Raw genomic sequence first — 17,399 nt, forward strand, 5'->3', positions numbered from 1 at the left:
AGCACACATGTAAAGTCAGGGGATCATTTACATTTTTTTTTATGTCTCAAGGTTAGAGCAGCGATTTGAGAAGCAGGGAAGCTGAGGTTCAAATCCCACTGTAATTTCTTTGACTCTCCATTGCTTCAAGTACCACCTTAAATTGTAAGCCCTCTGGGGACTGGAAAATAACTATAGTACTATTTTAATGTAATTTGAACTTTGCTACAACTGGAATTGAGATAAATTTTAAAAAAATGAATTGCATGTCTTTGAAATAACTATTTTTCTTTTTTAAGATTATTAATTGTAATTTAAAAGTTACTTTCACCCTCTTCAGTGTTTGAGTTTTGTAGTAAATGGGATCTGTGAGGCTATTACAGTTTACAGCTTATATGTTAGCTTTACAATTTTTGAATACGCAAAATTGCTGCCAAAAGAAACAAGTCTTGTAATCCGTGATAGTTCAAAATGTCACAGCCTCTACAGGAAGTAAACAGCCGTTCTTTGTAACTGGAGCACTGCTCCTTGTGACCTTGGGCAAATCGCTTAATCCTCTTGCCCCAGGTACAAAATAAGTACCTGTATATATGTAAACCGCTTTGAATATGTAACCACAAAAAAAAAAAAAAAACACCCCAGTACACAAGCCCCCATTCCCTTATGACACATGGCAGAAACCCTTCCACAAAGTCGGCAAGTTTATTTTGCCAGAGAAAATACACAAAATACTTTTGCGGTTTTAAAATGGGCAGGATCAGACTCTCCTGGATTATAGCTAAGATCTAATGGTCTAGAGGGGGGATGGATGGTTGGATTAAGAGGTGTTCTTCTGTATTTTTGGAAATTTGAGCTTGTGTGTATTTGACGTGATTTTCTATTTTTCTAGTGTTGAGCTCAATAAAAATTATTTGAACATAGCTACGCTCTAAGGAGCCTGTTTAGCACAGATTTCTCCCTGGTTGTTTTTTTTTGTTTTGTTTCGTTTTGGGGTTTTTTTTTACATGTGGGGAGAACCATAGGTTCAAATCAGTATTTTGTCATATGTTTGTAGTACTTGCGGAAAACATGATCTTGGTTAGCAAAACTTATAATTGGGGGGAAAAAAATTTTCAGGAAAGTTCAGCTTTGATTAATTAACAGCTGATATGGTGTTTTGATTTTTGGTTTTTAAGTAGATTCCCAAATATTGGAGAGGCTACTGCAGCTCAACAGTAGTGCTGATTTTTGGAGAACATATACTGTATATAACCCTGGGACTCTGAACTTCAGGAACTAAACAGCAGTGTTCATTGGTGACAGCTCATCCTGCATGCTCTGCTTAGCTGTTTACTTACACAAATGTGAGAATTTTTGCCCCCAGTCTTCTGAAGTGAAGCCAGGAAGCAATTTGTGGCCGAGCTTCAGTTAGTTGAAAGCTTATTTAGGAGGGATCTGGAGGTAGGATGGCCCAAGCAGTATTTTGTGGGCCGGCTAGACCAGACGGAATATGAGCTACTTTCTGGAACACAGAATTGCAGTTAATTCAGCCAAGGCTGCTGCTAGCTGCGAGTGTAAGTAGAGGAGGATCCTGTTTGGATTGGGGTTTCTCTCGGTGCAGAGCCTTTCAGCTGCACGGGATTCGGGGAGGTTTGGGTTGAGGAGAGCCCATAGCTAGCGAGGGCAGTTTTCACCCTAATATTTGAGTGGTTAGTTTCACTTCGGGCCGAGGAATTTCAGAGCTCGTTGCAAACAGCTCCAGTGGCATATTTGCTGTGTGGTGTGCGTGCACATATTTCTCTGACAGAAGCTTGTTAAATATATATATATATATATATATATATAACTCCCACAGGGAAAGCAATAATGTACATACAGAGACTGTTGTGCAGGCAAGACAGCCTGGACAATTGTGCGTGCTGTTTCCCCCAAACCCTAACTATAAATTATGCCTTCAGCTCGCTTGCTACTTTGAACCCCAAGCCGCCAAGTCTGCGGAGGCCAATGGGGCGCTATTTGTTCGGACAGAGAGCGCGCGCGCTCCCATCGCACGCCTACGTAGGCGGGAGGTGGCGCTGATCGTCGGGTTCCGGAGCGCGCTCGCGTCAAAGGTCAGCGGCTACTGTGATGTTGGCGGGAGAGGCGGAGCTAGTGCCTGCTCTTGGGGCTTCTCAGCGGGTGCGTGCTTACCTGCTTGTGTATGGCTGGAATGCTTTTTCATGCATGTAGAAGGTTTTAAACATAACGTAAAAACTTTTAATTAGATTACTACGTACGAACTGTCTTGTTTTTTTCTCCTGAACTAAAGTTGTTTTTCAGCTGCCAATAACCTTAGGGGTTGTCAACTCTTGTCAGTAAATGATTAACGATAAAATACTGAAGTCTTTGTGTTTTGCTTGATTATATTTTTTTGTTTCAAATGTATTCATTTGTATTTCTTCTCTCTTGCAGAAAAAGGGGACATTTTGAACACAGGTGATGAAAGAGATCAAAAAGCACCTTATTTTGTGGAAACCCCATATGGCTATCAGTTAGACCTGGATTTTCTTAAGTATGTAGATGACATAGAAAAGGGAAACACCATCAAGAAAGTGACCTTACAGAAGACGCGTAAGTTGGTGCCACCATCTGCAGGTGCCAGCAGGAGCAGTGCCAAACAAGCTAGTGGGTGGACCTCTACAGATTCCCTATCCTCTTCCAATAGTGATGAGAACAAGCATTCTCCTTCCTTCCTGACAGCCAGGAGTCACCCCAAACATCCTCAGTCTGCTAGGCCCTTTGCATCACTGGAGGCCTCACCTGCTTTCCTCACCATCCCTGAAAGCAAACCACTGCTACCTTCATCACCCCAGCCACTCCAGCACAATTTTCATGTCACCAAAACGCTGATGGAGACTCGGAGGAGACTGGAACAAGAGAGAGCCATCATGCATTTGGCTTCAACAGGAGACTTCCGTAGGCCTCGGCTTGCCAGCTTTGGAGGCATGGGCACTGCTGGCTCACTGTCCTTTGTGGGCTCCAGTGGGCACAGTCAGATGTCTCAGCCCTTACAGAATGGTCACCAGGCCAATGGGGATTATGGTGCCTACCTTGCCTCGTCCTTGGGGAGCTCTATCCGTCACAGCCCACTGAGCTCAGGAATGAATACACCTGTGACCAATGTCAGCCCAATGCATCTTCAGCAAATCAGGGAGCAAATGGCAATTGCACTAACTCGCTTGAAAGAGCTTGAGGAACAGGTGAAAACCATTCCTGTGCTGCAAGTGAAGATTTCAGTATTACAGGAAGAGAAAAGACAGTTAACAGCAGAACTTAAAGGTCAAAGAGCACCCAGTCAGAATGCAAATAGCGGGTTCAGGAAGCGGTCCTACAGTGCAGGGAATGCTGACCATTTTGGCCAATTGTCCCAGGTTAGAAGAGGTGGGGAATTGCATATAGACTTTGAGGATGAAATGGAGAGTATAGAGCAGAGCTCTCAAAGAGTCGAGGAGTTCAGACAACTGACAGCCCAAATGCAAGCACTGGAAAAGAAAATCCAGGAGAACAACTATGAAGCACCTGCTGATCTTATGCCAAATAAAGGAAACCAGCCTGAAGAGAGAAAAAGCATCTCTGTTGCTGTGGGTTCTGATGACAACATGAATGATGTGATCGTCTATCATAGGTCTTCGAGACCATGCAGGGAAGTAGGTGTGGGGACAAACAATGAAACAAGGAGTGTTGGGGTGCGAGTGACAGAGGATGCTCTGGGTATGACCACAGAGGCTGAGAAAGAAATTGAACTTCAACAGCAAACAATTGAAGCGCTTAAGGAGAAGATCTACAGGTTGGAAGTAGAGTGTAAGGAAACCACCCATGACATGGAGATGACCAAGCTAAAACTGGAGTTGCAGGCAGCTGGTACAAGGAAAAAAGTAGATAAAGCACTGATGGTGCAGCCAATGGTTTGCAATAAAGCAGTGGGGGCAACTGTAAAAACAAGAGACCAAATTGTGGGCGATCACATTACTGTAGTTGATTCTTGTGTTGGGTTCCAGATTCAGACCAGCAGCGTTGGTATCTCATGTAAACCTGCTTCAGATAATGCAGCTGTGGGTCCTGAGTTGCCAATGAATTGCTGGGTGGTGAAGGAGAGAGTGGAAACTCATGATAAGTGCACTGGAAGAGATGTGGGGATGTGCGACAAGAATGTAGGTGTTGAACTGAGTGTCTGTGAAAGTGGCATCAATACAGAAGAGAGTGTGGGCAATCTGACTCTCTGCAAGGCAAAAGCAGAGGTCAAGGAAGTGCGGACAGTAGGATGTGGTGACTGTTCAGTGGATGTGACTGTTAGCCCAACGAAGGAGTTTGTCTCTCTGGGCACCAACACGGACGTTATAAGCAAGGCAGAATCTGCAGTGATGGCATTACCTAATACCTCTACTCAACAAATCAACACAGTATTGAAAACAGTGAGCCAGTTTACTAGCACGGAGTCGGTGTCTCTTGCTGACTCCAGCACAAACACTGCTTTGCACACTTACGATAAAGAAACAAACACAGTAGGTGTAGCAATGCGAACTGTTGCAGTCGGAGATGGGCTTGTGCAGGACATCAAAATATTGCCTAACTCTCGTTCAGTTGGTGTAGGTACCTCAGTATCCAATGATCCAAACGTTTTAAGGCAAATAGTTTCTCAGACCAGAGAATCTGGAGTAGGACAGTTAAACATCCATGAGAATTATCTAGTTGGTCTTAAAATGAGGAATATTGCATGTGGACCAGATGAACCACAGATTCAGTCAGCCACAAGTGGTGAACCTGTGTGTGAACATTTAAGTGCATCAGTGGAAAGTCAGCAGCCTAATACACAAATGGCAACTAACCTGGATCATTATATTGAGCGTGTACAGAAGTTACTGCAGGAGCAGCAGATGCTTCTTACTGAAAACTACAGTGAACTGGCTGAAACATTTGGAGAGCCTCACTCGCAGATGGGATCTCTCAATTCCCAGCTCATCAGCACACTCTCCTCTATTAACTCTGTTATGAAGTCTGCAAGCTCTGAGGAACTCCAGAATACAGACATTTGCAAACCCACTGGGGAGGCAGCCACTGCAGCAGGTAGGACTAGTGTTTTGGTTTGGTTTTTTTCCTTCTCTTTCTCTACCCATTTAACACAAGATAGCTTTCTTCTGTTGCAGGTGTCCAAAGTTATGGGGTGTGAAATTTATTTTTGAGGAACATTTAATATTGAAGCATTCATTGTGACTGTAAGGCTTGTCTAATGGGTCACATTAGAATTTCCTAGTTTAAACCATACTGGATCTCCAGCTTTCCTGCCGCACTGCCATCATTAAATATGATCAGTACTGTATTCATGTCAGGTTTTCTTGAATCTTATTATTAATAATAATAATAATATACTTTATTTATAGACTGCTAAAGCCGTGAAGTTCTAAGCAGTTTACAATAAGACTCAATACATTAACTAACTGAATGTCCACCACCACCTGTGGGAGGTAGTTTTATGCATCCACACCCCTTTTCATTTTAAAGTGTTATCAAATTACTGTGGGGGGGGGGGGTCTTTTTAATTCCATGTGTTCTGTGTGGTAGAAAAGTTGCTAGACTACGGTGCTAGAGAATTTCGGAACCGCACTTGCCCATTATGAGGTTCTTCCTGTGTTTTTGTGATTATGCCTCTTTGGATTTGTGCCAGTTTCCTTTAAAACACATTCAACTACAGGAAATTTTGATTAGCATTATAAAGATAATGGTGATGGTGTGTGAACTGTATTTTCCAACTCTGTATCTCTGAGATACCTGCTCTTCCATAAAAATTTGTGCAAGGTAGGCTTTGTTTAAAAGGAAGAGAAAGTTTTCTCTTGAGCTTTCCCAATTCCCATACTACGAGTGGTGTGCTTTGCCCATGAGTTTTCTTCAGTTTTGTTCCAGTTTCCCTGCAATTAAACAAAAAAGTAGCACTTTCTCACAATTTGCAAACCTTATACCATCTTTGCACAGTTAATTCATAAGAGGTACACAGGGACTGATTTATTACTGGGATTTCTCCCCACTTACCATCATTGGCAAAAGCACACTGTGCTTTCCAATTGTAAGATTCTTCTGTCTGTGCTAGGCAGAATTTGATGGGCAGAGCCCGAAATTTACAACTTGAATTGGGAAAGTTCTACTGTACAATATACCAAATCAGTCTTGGTTCTCTCTTACCCCCCCCCCCCCCCCCCATTAATATACTGAAAGCTGTGCAGAAATGGCTTGGGTCATGGTATCCAAGTTTGGGGGGGTCACTGTTTTATTGATTAAATTGCAAAGGGGATGAGGGATAAATCAAAGCTGAGGAACCTTGAAAACAAGCTACTGTGAAACAGAGCTTGTGAAAAATCAGGGAGTCTTGCTCTCTTTTTCAAGCAGCACTGTAGCAGGTGTATTGAAATATGGTAGTACACACCAGAAAGTACAGTGGTGTGCAAAAGTCTATAACCACTTGCAAATTTTGTGTTTTTTCAGCTTTCTGACCTTTTATTTTAATTACTTTGTTGACCCAATAGATTTGACTGTGTGCCACATTATAAGGGATACATTTGGCTATTAGAATCCACTTTTTAAGATCACCTATTTCTAATTTTACAGTTTTGTTGATACTGGAACATAATTATTATAACCTTTACTGATCATACTTAAAAACTGGATCAAGACTGTCCAATCAGCATGTGTTTTTTTTTGTTTTGTTTTTTTGTAACCATCTTTATTTATTTTCAAAGAAACAGTGAGTGTCTCTCACTCAAAGACTCCTGAAGAAGGTACATCTTTTAAGTACCAAAATACTGACAGCATCTAGTCTGAGTCTTTAATTATTTTTTTTTTAATATCCCTTTTGGAAGCACTGTTTTTTATTTGCTTTCTCCTCTTATGTCTCCAGTGTTGCATTGCACGTGTTTGTATGTACAGTATTGACGGTGCATACTGTTTAGTACAAAGGCAAAGGGAAACATGAAAACAACCTTTTGCAATTTGTTATGAAAGCCTGGCAGGTTACATATTGGTAAAATAATATTTAGTATGCAGTATGTGTTATAGAATTACCCTGGTAGGTTTCTGGTTACCCGCTCAGTAGGTTTTGCCTTCTGAGAACCTATTATCAAGCACAGATTGCAAAGTGCTGCACTTCATGTAGCGTTGACAGATTCCCAGATTAAAATCAGCAGAATCTAACTTTTTCCTGGAATTCCCTCCTTCATTCATACTTTTCTAATAAAGACCCTTTAGGGTGATAAGTTATCTGACAGATTATTTTCACAGTATTAGCTGAAATCGATATTTGCTTGTTACACTTCGAATTGTAACTTAAAGCAATAGCATTAGCAGTATTTTCTAAATGATTTTAGCTGTCAGCTGTTGACAGACATGCAAATAAAACCACCCAGACTGGTTCCTTTAATATTCACAACACAGAACAGTTTTAACAGTGGAATAAATAGGTCATAACTTGCAGCTAGAACATTGCCTTTTAAAAAGTCTTCACAACCTTATGCATTTTTTCTTTTCACCTTCTAAAAGTACAATTCAAAATGCATTAAAGCAAGAGTTTATTACACTGATATACACAGCATATTCCACACTTGCAAGGACAATTATAAAATATTCAAAGGGTTACCTTTGAAAGCTCATCATAAAATGCATTGAGCTAGTCCAGTAAAAAAGGTATTACCTTATTTCTTTTTTATTTTTTTTTTATTTTTATATATTACCTTGGAAAGTGGACTAACACGGCCACCACAGCATGTCACTCAAAATATTTTTTAAAAAGCTACTCCTGCACAGAGAGAGAACTCATTCATCTCAATATGCAATTCAATATGCAATTATATTTCTGCCGTCTACTTCAGACTCTGAACAATGAGAGAATTCCCTACATCCTCGTGGTTCGAAGTCAGAGGTAGGATCTTGAGCAGAATAAGTGCTACCTCTGGTGGTTAAATTGCATGATTATGGCTGGCGATCGAGCAGCTGTGCAGGAAGTCATCTGTTTCCTGTGCCTAGCTGACACCTAGTTGCTTATGCCTTAATCCTGCCCTGCCTTTATGCGCACCTTCTTTCATTTCTCCTTCCCTCTTCTGCATCTTGGTGCCATCCCACCTCAGCAAATAAATTGGGAGGCTGGTTGCAGGGGGGAGAAAGTAAAAACAGCTGCTTTTCACCTTTCCCCCACATTCTTCCAGCTTGGAAAGGATACTCGTGGGAAACAGGGTAGAGAAACACTTGCAGGAACTCATTCTGTGTTCTGTATACTGGCCCAAAGTGGGAAAAAATGCTGTATTTTAGGATCTGAGCCACCAGCATTATATTGAAATTGTTGGCAAAAGGTACCTGAGACGTTTCCAGCCCTGATTATAGTTATAAGGTAATAAATGTACATACAAGTCAAGAAATTCCAGAAATGTGGATGCCCCAGCAACCGTAGTTCAGATTTTATTTGACCCACTGTCTGTAAAGCAAATTCCATAGTTCCACTGTTGGTTTTAGAGCAGAGAGGCGACTTTGAGTCTCTGACAGAGTGGCATGGGCTAGGCAACATCTGACATGAGCTCCACCCAGCCTAAACTGGAACAGCATTTACTGTTAAACCAACCAGCCGTGCCTCTTGCCAGGATACAGCTTTACAGTACAAATAAAAAATATTTATGTTGGATAGAGAATTATACAAAGAAAAGTCAAATAGGAAAAGGGTCTCTCTTCTGCTGCACAAGTAATAATTTGCTTTCAGCACAGTGCAAATAAGGGTCAATAAACAAGTTGTAGATAATACCTTTTCTGTTGATGTAACTGAATTTATTTGTGACATGTTTTTCAGTTATCCTCTTGTCATGAAGTCAGTGAAGAATTAAAGCAGTGATGTGTTTAAACGGACTATGGGGCTCATAATTAAAAATAAAAAAAAAGTCTAAAAGGTGGCCTAAATGACTACCTAAAGAGGCGTTTTTAGAGGAGGGGAAAGGGTGGGAGGTGGGCCAACCTAGACCTAGGCGTGCAGCAGGTATAACCAAAACTTTAGGCAGGTTGCTTAGTCGGCACTTATACGTTTTGACTTAGACCAAGTCAAAACAGGTATAAGTGCCGAAAAGGGGCCGCTGAGCTGATCGTAGCTGCTGCGATCAGCTCAGCGGCCCCAGCAACCTGCCTACCCCCTACAGCAATGATCATGGCAGGAGAGATGGCTCATCTCCCCTGCCGCGATCCACCCTCTCCTCCCCCCCCACCCGACAACGATCAGGGCAGGAGGGAGCCCAAGTCCTCCTGCTCCGCGGCATCCCCGACCTCCCCAACACTTTCGGGGCAGGAGGGAGCCTAAGCCCTCCTGGCCCAGCTACACCCTCTAACTCCCCCCCCCCACACTAAAATACAGGCAGGAGGGATCCCAGGCCCTCCTGCCCTCAATGCAACCCCCCCACAACTGTCCCCGCCCACAGGAGGAGCTTAAGGCTCCTGGGCCTATTCTGGTTGGCCCAGGTGCCTCAGTCCCCACCTTAGGGCAGGGTTTGAGCCGCCTGGGCCAATCCGCCTCATTCCTGAGATGGCTGGCCTGCTGGACGGGCGGGCTTGGCACCCGTCGGTCCGGCCAATGATTTCAAGGTATAGGGGGTGGGGGGATCGTGGGGTCGGCGGGGGGGGGGGTGGTCGCGGGTTGGCGGGGGGGGCATTCAGGGGTTTGGGGGGCCGGTCGTGGGGGGGTTGTGTCGAGGGCAGGAGGGTCTGGGATCCCTCCTGCCTGTATTTTAGTGGGGGTTAGGGGTTGTCGCTGGGCCAGGAGGGCTTGGGCTCCCTCCTGGCTGGATTGTGGGGGGGGGGGGGATTGGAAATCGCAGGGCCAGGAGGGCTTGGGCTCCCTCCTGGCCCCATCGGACTCAGCGAGGGGGGGTTTGGGGATCGCAGGGCAAGAGGGCTTGGGATCCCTCTTGCCCCGATGTCGTCGGGGGAGGGGGGGTTGGATTCTGTAACTGGTGTTGTTTTTGACAGACACCGGTTACAGAATCCAGCTTTTAGGTGAAGGACTGGCTCCTCCTTCGCTTAAAAGCCCTTGTTTTGGACGTTTGGGACTTAGGCTTTTTTTAGGTTGATTATATGGTATAAGTTTAGATGTAGTGGTGGTCTGGGTGTTTAAACAGCTGAACGTAGAGGCAGGCCATTATCAAAAAAAACTTCCTTTTGGACATTTTTTTTGATAATGGACATTTTCCCTGCTTCTATTTTCAACATTTAAGGCCTTAGGCCAAAAGGGGGCTTAGACGTGTTTTTTTATTATGCCCCTCTATGCCTCTTGAATGTGTCAGAGATATGTTATGTTTGTCTAAAAAGTAGGGTTGTACATTGATTAAAAGTTTTAATCACATGATTAATCACATGGTCCAAACATAAGAGTTTAAATAAATTTAAAGTATACAGCCCTACTCAATATAAAATCTAGTGATTTTATTTTTATAATCATTTCCCCTCGTCTCCATGAACACCATCTCTTCCTATTGTCTCCTCTCCACCCCTCTTCCTCTCCTCTCCTTGCAATATACATCTTTTTCTCTCTGTCTAATAAGAGTACACGTAGAGTGCATCTGTTTACATATCCCTCCATAAAATCTTGTCATTACAAGAGGTTCCTTGAGAGAACCTTCTCATTTCAGGCCGCTAAATTGAATACATGGCTTGGAAAAATTATGTTAGAGGCTTCTTCTTATTTTGATTTTAGAAAATTGTTAAAGACACAACTATTAGATAAGTTGGTATCTTAATGCATTCTGTTTTAACTTTTAACATGTTCTTTCTCATTTTAATTTGATGTATTTTATCTTGATGTATTTATCTGTATTATATGTATTAGCCGTGCTGTTGTGAATTGCCTAGAACAGGGGTAGGGAACTCCGGTCCTGGAGAGCCGTATTCCAGTCGGGTTTTCAGGATTTCCTCATATACATGAGATCTATTTGCATGCACTGCTTTCAATGCATATTCATTGGGGAAATCCTGAAAACCCGACTGGAATACGGCTCTCGAGGACCGGAGTTCCTTACCCCTGGCCTAGAACCTTCCGGTATGGCGGTTAATAAAAATAAATTATTATTATTTTCTTTTTCATACACTCACTGCGCACTCCGGCAGCTCTTTCTCACCTGTTTGTTCCTTTTCCGGAGCACTGAAAGCAGGCTGCTTCTTGTCGGATCCGGAAGTCTCTCTCTCTGTAGCAGCAGAGAGGCAAGTTCTGAAAAAGGAGCTGTCAGAGTGCGCAGTGTAGAAAAAAGAGAGAGAAGGATGTGGATCGCAAGCGAAGTGTGCAGTTAATCACATTAAAATTGTTTAATGGAGTTAAATTGCATTAATAACGAGTTAAATGTACAGCCTTACTAAAAAGGTATTGGTTACAAATTTTGCTAACCCTTATTCTACACACCCTTGTAGTCCAGGGTAGGGAACTCCGGTCGTCGAGAGCCGTATTCCAGTCGGGTTTTCAGGATTTCCCCAATGAATATGCATTGAAAACAGTGCATGTAAATAGATCTCATGCATATCATTAGGTTTGGATAATTTTGTACAGTCTTGTGACTTAAAAGATATTTGGCGTATACTTCGTTTTGATGGTCGGGAATTTTCGTTTTGTTCCCATGTTCATAATTCTTTTTCTAGAATAGATTACATTTTTGCTTCAAATCAATTAGTACATCAAGTCACGCAGGCGGTCATTGATCCAATTATTTTATCTGATCATGGTGGGGTGTGGATTGATATTAAAATAATAGATCAAAATATGAACAGACCTATATGGAGATTTGATAATGCATTGCTTGCTGATCCGAAGTTGTGTGAGACTCTTCTAGAAAAAATGAATGATTACTTTCAAATTAATGATACAGATGAAATCTCAATAGAAGTTTTATGGGATGCTTTTAAAGCTTACATGAGAGGACAAATTATTTCCTATTCAGCTTCTCTTAGAAAACAGGTTCAAAAACAATTTTCTGATTTGGAGAAGGAAGTTAAATCTTTGGAATCAAAATTAATAGAAAAATGGGAGTATTCGACACAACAGGATCTTTTAAAAGTTAAAGGTAAATATAATGAAATTTCTTCTCAATTAATAAGGAAAGATTTGTTTTCTCAGCAAGCTTTGTATTATGGAAACTCAAATAAGGCGGGAAGAATGCTGGCAAATTATCTTAAAGCGAAAAAAAGGAAAACAAAAATAATTGCCATTAAAAATGAGAATGGTGAAACTCTGACTCAAATTGAACCTATTATGAAACAATTTTTAAAATTTTATAAAGCTTTGTATTCTTCTGAGACTTATGTAGATAAGGAAAAAGATGGTTTAGAATTTTTGAAGTTATTAGAGGGACCAAAGATTCCTGAACATATAAAACAAAGTTTGGAAGAGCCAATATCCTTAAAAGAATTAGGAACAGCTTTGAAGTCTCTTAGAGTTGGATCCGCTCCAGGTGGAGATGGTTACACAGTAGAGTTTTATAAATCATTTCAGTTTTGAGAAGTGCAAAACAAAGCATCCGTGTGATAATATATTCTAGACAGAAAAATTGCCAGTGACATAATAAAAAGATTAATGAAATTCATTTACCAAAAAATTTAAACATTGCATGAATATACAGCCTCATGCTACATAATTAAAAACTAATCCTTATTTCATGATGAATAACTTTTGAACTATAGTATAATGTATCATAAATAGAAAACTATCTTTAGATAGATTTCCTCAAAAAATGTATTTATTTATTCAGTTTTCTATACCATTTTCCAAAGGGAGCTCAGGAACTCAAGTATTTTTCCCTTGTCTGTCCCGGTGGGCTCATAATCTTATCTAATGTACCTGGGGCAATGGGGGGATTAAGTGACTTGCTCAGGATCATAAGGAGCAGCGTGGATTTGAACCCACAACCTCAGAGTGTTGAAGTTGTAGTTTTTAACCTCTGCAAAGACAAGAATATTATGGTTCAGAGACTATAACTCTACCTAACAAAGAACTAGAACTGTCCACAGGTGAGAAACTGAAGATAGAGAATTCCTCCAAAGCTCTAGAAGATACACTAGACTGGAACTTAACCTTCAATGCACATATCACACCTGGTAAAAAAAAAAAAAAAATAAGAAGAGACAACCGAGGACAATAAAACCAGTCCTAACCCAGGCCAGTTTCAGGACAGTAGCACAATCAGTCCTAATACCATACCTGGACTACTGTAACTCATTATATTGTGGCATTATAGAAGAAGAACTCAAGAGACTACAGCTACTACAAAACACCGCCGCAAGACTGATATTCAAAATGAATTGGTACGAAAGGGCAAGTCGGCTATTAGAACAGCTGCACTAGCTGCCGATGAAAAAGCAAATCCAATTCAAGATAGCCTTCATGATTCACAAAGCGATCTAAGGAGAAAACTCGAATGGACTAATTTTCAATATCAAAGTCCCACATTCCTTCTTCAATTCACGAGCATTGAAGTGCTTCAAATTATCCTTCCCATCACCTCAGTAAGTTCGACGGATGATAATGTTTGAGGCCACCTTTGAATACCAAGGATCTCCTATCGGAAACAAACATCCAACATATCTAAGACAGCCCATCACTTATCTTGACTTCAGGAAGAATCTAAAGACATATATTTTCTCTCTGCAGAACAACCTCCTATCCCTCACCTCTTCCCTTTAACAACCACAAGATCTGTTTCAAAAATGTAACTTCAAGAACTTGATATAATTCTTATTGTCATCCGTATAGATTTATTGTAGAGAATTGCGGCATATAAGAGACACTGTATTGTATTTTAAAAATCCAATTTTAAATTTCAAAAAAAAATCTGATTTAAATTTTAAGAAATCTGATTTTTATCCACCCTGCTGATAACTCTGTATTTTGCACAGTACACCAGAAAATGCATTTCTGTTTCTCTACTTCTGCCTTGCATGCAGACTTCTTGGGGTTCCTTTTGTATTTGAGGTTCTCTGCATTCTGTAGGCAAAATAGAAATGAAGTATCTTGCTAGTGTTTTGTTGCTGTGTAAGGATCTGTAGTAATCTTGATTTACCTTTTTCTGGCTGGAAGTATATTGGTATTCTAGGGAGCTGCCTTTTATAAGCAAGGTTGCTGCTAACTGAGTTCCAGATGTTCCTGCTGCATTATTTTCTGAGCTGTGCAACAGCATTTTGTGCCTTTTCAATTCTTCTATTTATGGAAAACATCAGTTATAGAGATGAGCAACATTGCTCTTACACAAAAGACATAAATATTTAGATATGAAGCATCTGCCAGCTTGGAGTTTGGTTTTGCACCAGTTCTGCATAATTTTTTTTTTTTTAATTCTTTATTCATTTTTACATATTTCAACAAGTGTAACAGATGAAATCATTCGAATTTGTATATATACACTTGATTAACTTTCATGTAACACTTTAAATATAACATTTTAGTCAATACCTATGTACTATAATATCTTAAATATTATAATTTGCATAATTTGAATAGTCTGTATTACACTGTTTTTGCTCATCTTGATGTGTGTCTTTCAGTAAATACAAGTAGTCAAAGTATGCTAAAGTCCATAATGAAAAAGGAGGATGGAAAGAAAAAGTCCAGCAGTGCAAAGAAGAATCTTCAGTTTGTTGGCATCAATGGAGGGTAAGGAAAGATTTGATCTTTTTTTAAAACCAAAAATCAAATACTAGAGAAGTGTGCAGTTCTAAATGAAGATACAAAATCACTTCCTTAAACACACTATTGAAGACCAGCAGGTCTGTTTATGCCATGCCTCAGAGACCGAGTATTCAGGCAACCATTGCTAGATACTAGTTTCGGTCAGAGTCTCAATCACTGGCAAATGGCATGTACTATACGTACTAAGTTTTTTAATTATTTTATCAACTTTTTTCATTTTCTTTCAATAAATTATTAAATAATATTTTTAAAGCAGATGTAATAATATCTTTTTTTGACATCAAATATCACGAGAATTATAGCAGATAGTGCATATATTTAAAACAAAAGCACTTATCTTTTTGAAATGTCTGCACTGTTTTAATCCCAACGGGGCCTCCGTTTCACCTGGAATGGCTTCATCAGGGGAAAACGTGGACAGTGCGGAACCGAGATTGACCTAAGTCCTTAGCACATAATTCTCAGAAATGGACTTAAGTCAATCTCGGTTCCGCACTGTCCACGTTTTCCCCTGATGAAGCCATTCCAGGTGAAACGGAGGCCCCGTTGGGATTTTTTTTTTTTTTCCCATTATTTTTTATTTTCAAATTTTACATAAAGTGTACAAAATATTAAAATACAATTGATAAATACATAGTATCACTTTTATATCTAATACATTATATATCTAAATTTAATTTTCCCCCTCACCCTCCCTCCACCCTTTTATTACTTTAATATAATATTTTTAATTTTCAAATTTTACAGAAAGTGTACAACATGTTAGAATACAATTGATGAATATTCAATAACATTTTTATATCTAATACATTATGTTCTAAATAAATTTTATCCCCTCTCCCTCCCCCCACCCTTCTATTATTTTTCAATCATACATTACATATTGTATAATATATTATAACATATTATGTAGAAATTATTTTCCTTACCCCCCCTCTATGTGTGTCATAAAAAAAAAAAAAATCCTTAAAAGAAGAAAAGAAGAAAAATCCTATTGTTTATTCATTACAGTATTTTGTCAATGGCCCCCATATTTTTATAAATTTAGTATATGTCCCCCTTTGTATTGCTATTGTTCTTTCCATTTTAAATATATGACATATTGTATTCCACCAAAATGTATAATTTAGGTTGTTATAATTCTTCCAGTTGTTAGTTATATGCTGAATGGCAACCCCTGTCATAATTAATAAGAGCTTGTTATTTTCTGGTGAAATTTGACTTTTTTTTCTCATCATCATTCCAAATAATATTGTATCATATGATATTGCAATATGATTTTCCATCAATTTATTAATTTGTGGCCAAATTGAATTCCAAAAAGTTTTAATATAGGGACAATGATACAATAAATGATCTAATGTCCCTGGTTCTAGATTACAGTGCCAGCATTTATTGGACTTAGAACTGTCTAATTTTTGCAAACGTGTAGGGGTCCAAAAAGCTCTATGTAATAAAAAGAACCAAGTTTGTCTCATAGATGCTGACACTGTACATCCCATTCTCCAAGACCAAATTAGTGGCCATTGAGATACATTAATCTGATGTCCAATCTCAATGCTCCAAATGTCTCTTAGACCATTTTTTGGTTTTTTATTCAAATATCCAGATATTAATTTATACCACAATGCGGCTTGATGTCCTAGGAAGTCTGCTTGAAAACATAAGAACTTTAAACTGTATTGATTATTTAATGTTTTCCACTCAGGGAACCCAACCTGAATGGCCTGCTTCAACTGCAACCATTTAAAACTTTGTGTTTTATTAAGACCAAATCTATGTTGCAATTATGAAAAATCCAGCAGTTTACCTTCTGAAATAACATCGTCTAGAGATCTAATGCCTGCAATAATCCAGTTCTTCCAAAGGATTTGAGCTCCGCCAATTTTGATCTTGGAGTTTATCCATATAGATTGATTAGTTGATTTGTTTATTGGGATAGGTGTTAATTTATCAATAAATCTCAATGTTTTCCAAGTATCCATTAATATTTTATTTTCTCTGTATCTTCTAGGTATGTTAATACTTGGTAGATGAACTAAATTTAGGGGAAACATAAGGCGCCATTCTAAATATAACCAATCCGGTACATTATCCATAAGTTCTGGGAGGATCCAATACATACCCTGACGTAGAATATAGGCTTGATGGTACTTATAGAAATTTGGAAAATTTACCCCTCCCTCCTTAATTGATTTTTGCAAAGTTACTAAAGCTATTCTAGGTGTTTTACCAAGCCAAAGAAATTTTGTTAAAATGCTATTGAGCTTTTTATAAAAGGACCCCTGAAAATAAATAAGTATCATACTCATTTGGTAGCAAACTACAGGTAATATCATCATTTTAATAGTTTGAACTCTTCCCCACCAAGAAATATGTAATGGGTTCCATTGTTCACATAACTCCGTAACTTTTTTTAATAGATATTTTTCGTTCTCTTTTACAGTATCTTCAATTGTATTTTTAACTTGAATGCCAAGATATTTAAATCCTTCTTCTTTCCATATGAATGGAAAAGTGTCAAGTAATCCTTTTACACAATGAACATTCAAGGGTATAATTTCAGATTTATTCCAATTAATTTTATAACCTGAAAATTTACCAAACTTATCAATTAATTCCAATAAAGAAGATAAGGTTGACTCTGGATTTCTCAAATAAAGCAAAATATCGTCAGCATAAGCCGAAATTTTATATTCCATATCTGAATATGGAATACCTTGTA

General features: G+C 39.3%; 1 protein-coding gene across 11 annotated transcripts in view; it reads left to right on the forward strand.

Annotated features, from left to right (window-relative positions):
• The window catches only part of KANK1 (KN motif and ankyrin repeat domains 1), a 384,339-nt gene that overhangs the window by 327,432 nt on the left and 39,508 nt on the right, over positions 1 to 17,399 (forward strand). For 10 of the 11 annotated variants that reach the window (XM_033925068.1, XM_033925087.1, XM_033925124.1 and 7 more), the window contains 2 exons: positions 2,410 to 5,061; positions 14,530 to 14,638. In XM_033925068.1, the coding sequence (XP_033780959.1) occupies positions 2,410 to 5,061; positions 14,530 to 14,638 (2,761 nt within the window). Of the gene's footprint in view, positions 1 to 2,021; positions 2,137 to 2,409; positions 5,062 to 14,529; positions 14,639 to 17,399 lie in introns of those variants that run through there. The other variant, XM_033925150.1, reaches the window with a different exon arrangement.

This window comes from Geotrypetes seraphini, chromosome 1, assembly GCF_902459505.1.
Source record: "Geotrypetes seraphini chromosome 1, aGeoSer1.1, whole genome shotgun sequence".
Classification (NCBI taxonomy): domain Eukaryota; kingdom Metazoa; phylum Chordata; class Amphibia; order Gymnophiona; family Dermophiidae; genus Geotrypetes; species Geotrypetes seraphini.